A 12063-nucleotide genomic window follows, 5' to 3' on the forward strand; every position below is an offset into this window, starting at 1 on the left:
CCTGCTTGTGTTCCCTCTCTTGCGCTCTCTGTCTCTCTCAAATAAATAAAACCCAATAAATAAATAAATAAAAATTCTATAAAACATGCTTTTATAGTGATATGGAATCACATTTATATTTGCTAATCATTATGAAGACCTTTTAAATTATTTAGCTAAAGCTAGGTATTAATTCTGTATCTTTTATGGATTTTAGGTGTAACTTTTTTATTATAAAAACTGTCAAATGAACTGTTGTCTTTTTTTTTTTTTTTTTTTTTAAAGATTTTACTTACTTGAGAGAGAGCAAGAGAGCACAAGCAGCGGGAGGAGCAGAGTGGGAGGGAGAAGCTGGCTCCCTGTTTAGCAGCAGGGCTCTATCCCAGGACCCTATGATTATGACCTGGGCGGAAGACAGCAGCCTAACCGACTAGGCTACCCAGGTGTCCTGAACTGTTTAGTTTTTCAAAGGATTATTTGTGTTTATTCAGTAAACGTTTATTGAACACTTAATATTTGTCTAACTTTCAGTTAGGAAGTATATACTTAGAGATTAACAAGGTTATAGCTCTAGAAAATGATTTTGTGTTCTAAATGGGGAAAGAATTTGTGAACTGATAGCAATAGTACCTTGACAAGTTCAATAGTTAGGAAATACAAGACCTTATGAGAACCCAAAGGGTGAGGTTAATTATTTGAGATGTGAGAGCTTCACAAATTATTTAGCCCTAAAACTAGTTTTTAAAAATGAATAGAAGTTCACCAGAAAAACCAGGAAGGAGTTTATAGGGAAGATGGAGTTTAGGATGTATAGGAGAAAACATAAAGGTACAAAGCTAGAGAAATTAGACTAGATAATTGATTTAATACAAGTAAGCCATCCCAAAACCATTGTTGTCCTCCTAAGCATACCAGACAGTGTTCTAGATGGATGCTGGAGATACAGACATAAGATAGGGGGTTGAAAAATGTGACACAATTTTTATAGCATTGACTTGTGGAATTTTTCTTTCCAAATGTATTTTTATATTACTTCTTTAATTGATGTATATATGCCAGTTGAATTTCCTGATACTTTAAGGCTGAGGTTTGTCAGAGTTGAAAAGGTTACCTTAGACTTAATTAGCAGAGGTCTGATAATAAACAGCATTTTCTCTTTAATGCCTTATGACAGCCAGCCAAAATAATCTATGACATAATTAATCTTTATGGCTATTTTAACTTAAAAACAAAAGTTCAAACAATATATTTAATAATAAATTTTATTTAGCTCACTCAGAATTTGGTTTTTAAAAATGGATCTTTCAGTGGATCTTTCCAAGAATAAGGAATATTGTTTTCTTTGTTCCCTTGACACACGGTTCTTATGCATTCTGACTTTTTGAGGGAAAATAGAAATGAAAAACTCTTCAGTCACTGTGATATAGAAATGCATAGATGTGATTTTACATCTTAAGTACTGACTATAATATTTTTAGATAATGGTATTTCAGAATTTGGAATTTCTTTTAATGATTGCAGGAACTTGGTATTCTCAAGGATGTAAATTTGGTAGTTTCAGATACTTTTTAGTATACTTTTTAATATACTCATTAAAAAAATCATGTGCCATTTGATAGAACAAAGCATATATGTAACATATATGGATATGTATATAACTCCCCAACTTAAGAACTGAAATGCTTGTGTGTTCTTCCACTCTCCCATTCTAATCCTTCTCCTGAGAGGTAATCGATATCTTGAATTTTGTGAACTTTTCTTTTATTAATAAACTATTTACCACTCTTAATGAAATGTTTGTGAAGGTTCATGGATGAGTAGGAACCAGACATTTTATGGTACTCTATAACTTACTGATGCCAATTTAGAGGAGAACATATTTAAAAGGACTGATTGGCAGTCCCGTTGCTGCTTTGACCTCACATATTCTCATTTCTATTTGTGGCTAAGGAAACAAATATTGTCAAAATTTATGATCGATTAAGGAGAAAACTATAGGGATCATTTAGATATCCTTCCCATTATTTCTGACCCTTATTGACAGTATCATTTTTGTAATGACTCATTTCATTTGATGAAGAAATAGTTGAGTGTTAAACATTCCAAGCATTGAGGGCAAAGCACTGAATAAACCAACCAAAAATTCCTTCCCCCATGGGATTTACATTTTAGCTGGGAGAGAAAGCCAATGAATAAAATACATAGGCAAAATATTGTAGTATGGTAAATGACAATAAATTAAATAAATGACAATAATGAATAAAGAAAAATAAAGCAGAGAAGGGGGGGAAGAGATTGGGAGTGAAAGGATGATTTTAAATTGGATGGTCAAGAAAACCTCTCTAAGAATGTGAGCTTAAGTAAACACTTGAAAGAGGTGATGGAGCAGCCTTGCGTATATCTAGAAGAAGAGAAAATTTGAACTGCACAAATGACCCTTAGATAGAAATACACCTAGGGTATTAGACAACAAAGAAGCCAAGGTGGCTAAAGCACACTGGTTTATATATTGGCCTTTGATTGTTCTGTTGTCAGTAGTTTTTCAAAATATAAAACACTTCCTCGACATTCTTTTCTTTGCATGACATTAACTTTTAGTTGACAACAACCTAGTTGTCTTATAAAGTATCCCACATTTTTGTTTCTCTTTCTTCCTCATGGTTATCATTTAGCTTATTCCTAAATCTCCTGTATTTTGTAACTGAAAGTTAGGTCTAATGGCTTCCTTCTATTACATTTACATATTTTTTGCAAGGAAATTTCATAAGTGATGCTGTGTACTTCATATTGTATCACAGTAGATAGTACATAATGGCAGGTTGTCTGTTTATTAGTGATGCTACAATAGATCACTTACAGTGTGATGATCATTGAACCTTTTTGTGAAAGTAGTTTTCCCTTTGCACGTATCAAATAATTTGGTACGTTGTTAACATTCTGCTTATGCCACTCAACTTGCTATTCAGTGGTTTAAATATCTATTGATTATCTGTTTCTGAAAATTTGAATTTATTTTGAATGTAGAAGCCAGTGTGGCCTGAAGTCTGGAAATAGGATATTCTATACCAATCATTTATGAGTTAAAGGGTGTTGGTCTCTTATGGGAAATAGTAATTAAGCATCCCTAAACAAAAGGAGTTAGGCCTCAAGAGAGTGATGGGCAAACATTTTTTTTGTTTTTTGTTTTTTGTTGTGAGTAAATCCACCAGTAAATCAAGCCAGAAATAAGTCATTTTTGTCCAGTAGTTACGTCAGTAGATTTTATTTTTTCAATATTTGAGTATACATCATATCTCCTGTTTTGTCCATCGTCATCATTACTATCTTAGTTAGGCGCTCTCTGCATTCCCCCTTCATTTTTGGATCCATTGCAGTGATAAGTCTCCTTGCTCCATTTCCTTTGCCTTTACCTCTGATTATTCTCCGTGGTAGAACCAGAAATATTTTTTATTTTATTTTGTTAAAGATTTCATTTATTTATTTGACAGAGAGAGATCACAAGTCGGCAGAGAGGTAGGCAGAGAGAGAGAGGAGAAATCAGGCTCCCCGCTGAGCAGAGAGCCTGATGTGGGCCTCAATCCCAGGACCCTGAGACCATGACCTGAGCTGAAGGCAGAGGCTTAACCCACTGAGCCACCCAGGCACTCCAGAAATATTTTTAAACCTCTCATCTGTTTATGATCCTTACTTGCTCAAAAATTTTCAGTGGCTACCCGTTGCCTCCAGAATAAAGCTTGGCTTTATTTTAATGAAGACTTTATATGAAAAGAAGGTGCCCTATAATCTGGCCCATCTTTTCTCTTGGTTACCACCGCAAAATCTGGTTTAGGTTGCCAAACTTAAAGCAGTTCTATACTCTCTTTCTATCTTTGTTTTATAGGAATTTGCTAATCTTACTGCTTAGAGTGCTGTAGACCCTATTTCTCTTGCCCAGTTGCCCCTTCAGAAAACTGGCATTCCTTCCTAAGTAGTACTGTCTACCCTCATAACGTTCCTATCATTGTACTTAATTCACTTGTTTATTTTTTATACGTCCTTCTTTTCAACTAGAAGTTCTTTGGATGATGGGGGAAATGGGAAGAAATTGTCTAAAGAGTATAAACTTCCAATTATAAGATGAATAAGTTCTAAGGATCTAGTGTACAGAATGGTGTTTATAGTTAATAGTACTGTGTTATATACATGAAAGTTGTTAAGAGAGTAGATCTTTAGTGTTTTCACCAAAAAATAAGAAATGGGTAATATAATGTGCTGGGATGTGTTAAGCTAATGCTCTGGTGTTAATCATTTTGCAATATATAAGTGTATTAAATAAACTTACACAGTATTATGTATCAATTAAATCTCAGTAAGTCTGAAAAAAATAAAGTAGGAGTTTTTAGAAGCAGATTCTTGGTGTGCTCATCTTTGTATGCTAGAACTAGTGCCTGGATCATATTTATTGCCCAGTAAATATATGAATACATGAATGGTTGAGTGGGTGGATACTTTCTCCAAATAAGTATTTACAGATCTCTGGTAATAGTAGTATAGCAATAGTAGTATATATCCTTGGGTATATCTATTGAAATTAGGTAACCAAAAGCCAGTGTTTCATCAAAAATAGGTAATTTTGTGTGTGTGTGTGTGTGTGTGTGTGTGTGTGTGTGTGTGACATTGTCCATCAGTTGAGTTAAACAATTCTCTTGGATTTTCTCTTAAAGAGTATTTTATCTCTTTTGATATCTGTAGTTTGTGACCAGATGGGGTTCCCAAATATCAAATGCTTAGGAATTATGCAGTTAGCCTTCCACCTCTGTCACCTGCATGAGCTCTACCTTGCAGTGGACCTGTTATAAGATTGTTCTCATTTTAGAAGCTCTAAATTTTGTAGTTTTTGTTGATGGCTCTTATCTCTGAACCTTTTTTTTTTTTTTTAAAGATTTTATTTATTTATTTGACAGACAGAGATCACAAGTAGACAGAGAGGCAGGCAGAGAGAGAGAGAGGGAAGCAGGCTCCCTGCTGAGCAGCGAGCCTGATGCGGGACTCGATCCCAGGACCCTGAGATCATGACCTGAGCCGAAGGCAGTGGCTTAACCCACTGAGCCACCCAGGCGCCCTCTCTGAACCTTTGTATCCTTTACCTTTTATTCTTCCGTCAGTGTCCCCAAAACTTCTAAAATAAATTTTTCTATTAGTTGCTTGTCAATGCATTTGGGAACAGAACCCCAAAGTTCTTCCTTGGAAGAACATTCACTAGACTCTACTGTCCTCCAGGGTTCCTGTAGTAAACCATTATAGAGTTAAGAATTCATGGACTTGTGACGCCTGGGTGGCTCAGGGGTTAAGCTACTGCCTTCGGCTCGGGTCATGATCCCAGGGTCCTGGGATCAAGTCCTACATCAGGCTCCTTGCTCGGCAGGGGGCCTGCTTCTCTCTCCGCCTCTGCCTGGTTGTGTGCTCTCTCTCTCTCTCTCTCTCTCTCTCTCTGTTTCTCTGTCTCTCTCTCTCTGACAAATAAATAAATAAAATCTTAAAAAAGGAATATACTTAAAAAAAAAAAAAAAAAGAATTCATGGACTTTACAATCCCAGAACCAGAACCCTGTCAGTGGATGAGTGGATAAAGAAAATGTGGCATATATGTATGATACAATAGAAAATATATAAAAGTATAAATACACACACACACACACACACACACGATACACACAACGGAATATTACTCAGCCATTAAAAAAGAAAGGAAATCTTGCCATTATGACAACATGGATGGACCTTGATGGTATTATCCTAAGTGAAATAAGACAGAAAAGGACAAATACCATATGCTTTCACTTATATGGGGAATCCAAAACAAACAAACGAACAAACAGACTCACTCCACGGAACTCACATAAAGGATTAGTGATTGCCAGTGTAGGAGGTTTGGGGGCAGGCAAATGGGTCAAAGGTACAAACTTCCAGTTATAAAATATGTAAGTCATAGGGATATAAAGTACAGCATTATGACTGTAGTTCATCATGCTGTTTTGCATATTTAAAAATTGCTAAGAGAATAGCTCTTTAAAGTTTTAATCACAAGAAAAAATTTCTGGACTGTATGGTGAGAGATGTTAATTAGATTTATTGTGGTGATCATTTCACAGTATATACAAATACTAAATCATTATATTGTATACCTGAAACTAATAAAATGTTATATGTGAATTATACCTCAAAAAATAAATCGATAAATAAAATATTGTAGTTCCTTCGAATTTTTTAAAATTTTGATTGGTTTTGTGCTACATTTGAATCTTTTGAAGTATACTTAGTTTTCTTTTATTTACTTCTAAGTGCTTATTTTTCTGCCTTTTCTTTTGCTGTTGGGTTATTTAGATAAATTACGTTCTTTGATGTTGTGGAGGAGTACTACATGGCTGAATCTCACAGTTGGTATAAAGCATGAGAAGCTCTACCCTAATGAGCTTTTATGATATAGAAGCAGCAGCAGCCTCTTGAGATACCTTTGAGAAGAAGCTCTCACTTTTCTTTTACACTCTCCCGTCTAGCCCTGACACTCCTAATCTCAAGGACTAGGAAGATTCAGCCAGCCCCATCAGTTCCTTTTTTATCTTTTTGAGGCTTAGTAACCCCCTAACACTCATATAGCACCAAAATTTTAACTACCTTTTGTGGTATTTGATCTAGTGCTAAGAGCTCTTACCTATCTCTGCTTTCTGTTGTGTTTTCTGCTATTCTAAGTATTACACTAATTCTCTTTTCTAAGATACCAGCACAGCCCAAGCCTTCCCTCATAACCAATTTTGTAGCAGCAGTTTGATCTAGAAGAAACAAACAGCCATAAATTGAGAATATTCAGATACTGCGTTCACAGAAGTTCTCACTCTCTCACTTGTGAATTTGTATTTCTCCACCAAAATGTTTTAGGCTAGAGTAGGAAACTTCTAACTAATTGGGTTCAGTGTGATTTTCATGTTGTTTTTTTTTGTTTGTTTTGTCTTATTTCAATTCAAATAGTTAACATACAGTGTGTTATTAATTTCAGGGTAGAATTTAGTGTTTGGCCTGTTGCATATAACACCCAATGCTCATTATATCATCTGCCCTCCTTATTGCCCATCATCCATTACCCCATCAAGTTTATGTTTTTAAACAAGATGACACAAGCTGGTAATACCAAGAGCCCATATTAGATTTCTTTTCTTTGCAAAGTTAATAAATTTGCTCTATAAAACAGAGTTAATAGAACATTTATAGTAAAATTGGAAGAAATAGGGTTGCAGTTTCAGTGTAAGGAATAGTTTTGGACTTCTTAATGAAGTATTTTTGAAATTCTCATTTCTTAAAAATTCTATTTTAAAGAATTGGAAGATGCTATGTGATACCGAAATCCTGATTAGTTTGATCTGAATTCAATCACAAATATCATTTCCAGTCTTAACTTTCATTTTTTTTTGTTTTTACTTCAAATTATCTCAACTAAGACCCAAATGTAACAACATGGGAACTGGTTTTTTTTTTAATGTCGGTTTAGAATAATGAATTAAATAGTTGTTCTAAATAACAGATTTGAGCACATCATGAATTATTTAGTTGTGAAAGATCAAAAGAAACAAACAATAAATATAAAGCTATCAGTGTATCTGTGTAAGTCACTTTCAATATCTGTCCACATCTACTTCTGAGAAGAAAATGTTCCTTTATAGGTAAGAAAGAAAACTTGGATTAAATTGCTATTATATGTCAAATTTAATATGTTCTTTTTATTCCTTTTAGGACAGTGGTGATTATCCCCTTACCATGCCTGGACCTCAGTGGAAAAAATTTCGTTCAAACTTTTGTGAATTTATTGGAGTCCTGATTCGACAGTGTCAGTATAGCATAATTTATGATGAGTATATGATGGACACAGTAATCTCCCTTTTGACTGGTTTGTCAGACTCCCAGGTCAGAGCTTTTAGGCATACAAGTACCCTTGCTGGTAAGTAACCAACATTTTATTCCTTTTCATTTAGTTTTGTTAAATATGTTCTATTGCTGTTTAAGTGTATTTAGATTAAGTATTTAATTACTGTGCTCCTGAAAAAATACCATCCTTCCCCTCCCCCAAATTCATCTGAATGGCTTCTATTATCTGTTTAGGTAAGATGTATGTCAATTTAGTAACTGGCATTTGATTGCCTTGATTCAATGGAAATTGAAAATTTTTTTTAGGCTAGCTGATCTGAAGAATTGAAGGCTTAGTTTTCACTCTTATTTAGAGAACTTCTCAGCCAAATGTATTTATTTTTTCTTGTTTCTTCATAATAAGGCAATTTCATTAATTTAGCAATTGTTCTGTTTTCCCTCAATTACTTTAACTATGCTTACCTAAAATGATCGTTTTTTTTTCATCGGTGATATAGAGCATAAACACATGTGTGTAAATAATCCCAGATTATATCCTTTTTCGTAGCAGTAACTTTGTATTCATCTTACACAATTATATTGACGAACACCAGATTTAATTTCATTAATTGCATTTCATCTTCCATTTAATTAAATTTATTATTTATTGAATATATTTAAATCATTGGTTTTCAAACTTTTGCATGCATCAGAATAATCTACAGGGCTTATTGAAGCAGCTTGCATGGTCTTACCCCCAGAGTTTCAGAGATTTTGGTTATGCTGATGCTGATACTTTGGGGAATATACGTTGCAAATGCGTGATTTAAAATCTTGTCATTTTCTGGCTTAATTTGTTGCCTGAAGCCAAAATGATAATATTATCTAGAGTCATCCATATTTTTTCCCCACTCCTTTTTTTTTCATTCCTCCCCCCCATTTAATATAGTTGATCTATATTAGTGTCCATTATTCTCTGAGTTACATGTCTATATGAAACAAACATGAAACACAGTTTTTCGAGAGTAACATTTTCCTTATTATTAGGAAAAGAGGAAGATTATCCAATTTTATCTTTTTTTATAAAGGTAAAATAAAAATATACTTTATTGCTGAAAAAAATTTCTGTACAGAACAAACACCAAACAGTTTAAATTCTGTGTTTTGAGATATCTTCTTCCTCATTATTGGGAAGAAGAAGAGATCTTTTAAAAGGTAGTACAAATACACTATTTATTCTTTTTAAATTATCTGATCATTATACCTTTCTTTCTAATTTCATGACTTTTAGTATCTTAATTTTTTTTTCTTTCTCTTTATATATTCCATTTAGTGTTCATCTTATTTTCCTCCATGTACAGTAATGCCCATTTAGCTGGTTGTTAGATGCATAGTAAATGCAGCAGTTTGAAATAAACAGAACTTAAACATGAGATAGAAATTGCTTCTGAATAGCCAAACTTGCTCTCATAAAAAGTTAATTTTTGTTTCATAAGACTAGAAGAGAAAGGGAAACAACAAGTGAATGAAGGGCAAATATGAAATGCTCTCCTGCTTTTAGAATTATGAAATAACAACTCATACCAAAAAGAAGACAAAAAATTTTGCTTACAATGTCAAGAAAGAACAATGTAGGGCTTCTCTGCTGGGACAGGATACTTTATTTTTCAGAGTACTTCTCTTTAATCCAGAAATCTGTGTGCATTCTATGTAAAAGATTAAACATATGCCACATACTGTGTTTAAGTACACAAGGGAAAGAATGATATAGAAATAAGCAGAATACTTTTACTTTTAAAATGTCTCAGTTGCCTAAAAAATGCACTTTAAAACATTTGCATTTGTCCCCACTGCCATGTAAATGAAGTATTACTGTATTTTACTGACCTCACAGTATATTTTACTGACTTCATTTCACCTCCTAACCATTGGCCCATTTTCAGTGGCTTTATTATTATATTGTTTCTCTATATTTATCCTTCTGGCAATCTATATTTGCTAGTTTTACATTTACTTAAATATATTTTAATTATAGCTTTTCTCCTATTCCTTTTGAGTTGTGTAGCTTCCTGTTCCTTCCAGTGCCTTTCTGCTTTTCTTTTCCCAGTTTACCTGTGATCATGATAGCTTTTAAACTGCTTGATAAATGTCATTTTGTTTTCACTTATACTCTTTGTATATCATCATCTAGTCTATATGAATCTGAAGTTATTTTTAAAAATTAGATACCAAGAAAAATGGAAAGAAATCAACATTATGTTTATTCTGATTTTTTAGAAATGATAACTTATTTTTCAGGTCATTTTAAATTTACTTCAAAATATTACTATAATTGCTATGTGTATTATATTCATGATCGTATCTTCCAAGGCTCAGTTTCATCAAATGTGGGACTTACCAGTCACCTGCCCTTCAACTAAACACAGAGATCTTGCTGAGTACTTAAGTCCAGACTAGATAATAACTATCCATATTTTCAAGGTTTTTTTTTTTTCTCATCTTTGCCCTCCTGTTTTTTTTTTTTTTTAATGGTATGTATACAAGGGGTAGATTAAAAGATAATCATTTTTATTCACTTTGCAGGACGAGTCTTGGGGACTAGATAAAATGGGCAGGAACATTTAATCCTCTGCTTCAAAGACTATGTGCATGGACAGTTACAAGGCAGTTATGGCCAGATATGATTATCGGCTTTGGAATAAAATGCTCCTTCACATTGCTTATATCTTAGCTGAGAAGAGAGACAATCAGGTTAGTTGTTCTGTAGGGTACAGATGTGATGAGTTCCAGAGCTTCATAAGTCATCAGAGTGGTCTTATCAGTAGTACTTTTAATTGGTTTTCCAAATAACTCATTTTCTTATTCAGTTATATAATGTATCCCTGTTGTCAGTGTTTATGCATTGCATTTAATTGTGTACTTTTACCATATTTTTATTACAAATTCATTATTCAGTAGTTTTTATAGGACTGTTTATTCTACAGTTAATAGTAGTCTCATTTTCCACTGGAGGTAAACTGTGTTTTCCCCTTTTTTTGGAATTCTTTTTTTTTCATTAAACTGAAACAGACTGTTAGTTGTTACATTTTATATTTTCCTTATTTTATTTTTTCTGTTCCCTTATTTGGAATTTTAAAACATACTCTCCCATTTGTTTGACCTTGTGTTTCACATTGTAGTACAATTTTCATTAACTATTAATCTTTAGAATTAAAAACCCATATTTCTGTTCTGAATAGTTATCTCAGTTGGACATATTGTGAATATAATTAAATAAGTAACATTTTGTCATTATTTTGGTATATTTAGAATCTGAGACTGAGCATATTTTACTGCCCATTTTGATGAAATATTCTTGAGGAAATAGTCTCTGTTTTTCCCCAAGGTCAAAATTAGATAGGATTCCCTTTGTTCTACCATTTTGTTGTTTGGTATAATGAAGACCATTCTACTCTCAAAGAGTCTATTTTTTAAATCTGTAGTTAAATTATTTTTTAATGTGTTTTTTTAAGATTTTATTTATTTGACAAAGAGAAAGAGATCACAAGTAGGCAGAGAGAGAAAGGGGGAAGTAGGCTTCCCGCTGAGCAGAGAGCTCCATGCGGGGCTCCATCCCAGAACCCTGAGATCATGACCTGAGCCAAAGGGAGAGGCTTAACCTACTGAGCCACCAAGGTGCCCCTATAGTTAAATTTTTTTAGACATTTGATTTAAAAATGTATGCCAGTACTTTACAGAGTGTTAATTTTAAATTTCTGTTAGATGGCAATGTGCAAGATAAGTAATGTTGATTTAACTTTCTTATTTTTTGCTGTTTTCTCACCTATATAATTTTCTATGTTACAAATAGATTAATAGTGACTGCCACTCACTATTAAGGTGGAAATACTAATTTGAACAAAGGGGGATTAAGAATACAAAAATTGTATTAATAGTGCGGTGATTGACTTTAATTTTTTCTAAGTGAATTCTGAGAAAATTCGAAAATGTGGTTAAGGTCATCATGTGACAGTAAGGTGGCCTCAGTATGCCAGTAAGCCAGTTTTCATCATAGTTAATTATAGGTCACTCTCAGACTCTTAAGGTAGTAAACATTTCTTTATACATTATTGTTTAACATTATCATGTTTACATATGGCTGTGTTTATATTGATATATGATTCATTGTTGATTAATATTTCTAATCAAGTCAGAACCTCTGGACTTTTTT

General features: G+C 33.4%; 1 protein-coding gene across 3 annotated transcripts in view; it reads left to right on the forward strand.

Annotated features, from left to right (window-relative positions):
• The window catches only part of STAG1 (stromal antigen 1), a 452889-nt gene that overhangs the window by 264405 nt on the left and 176421 nt on the right, over positions 1-12063 (forward strand). For all 3 annotated transcript variants that reach the window (XM_047736238.1, XM_047736228.1, XM_047736246.1), the window contains one exon: positions 7743-7947. In XM_047736238.1, coding sequence (XP_047592194.1) covers positions 7743-7947 — 205 coding nt within the window. The remainder of the gene's footprint in view (positions 1-7742; positions 7948-12063) is intronic.

The sequence above is a fragment of the Lutra lutra genome, chromosome 1 (assembly GCF_902655055.1).
Source record: "Lutra lutra chromosome 1, mLutLut1.2, whole genome shotgun sequence".
NCBI classification, from domain to species: domain Eukaryota; kingdom Metazoa; phylum Chordata; class Mammalia; order Carnivora; family Mustelidae; genus Lutra; species Lutra lutra.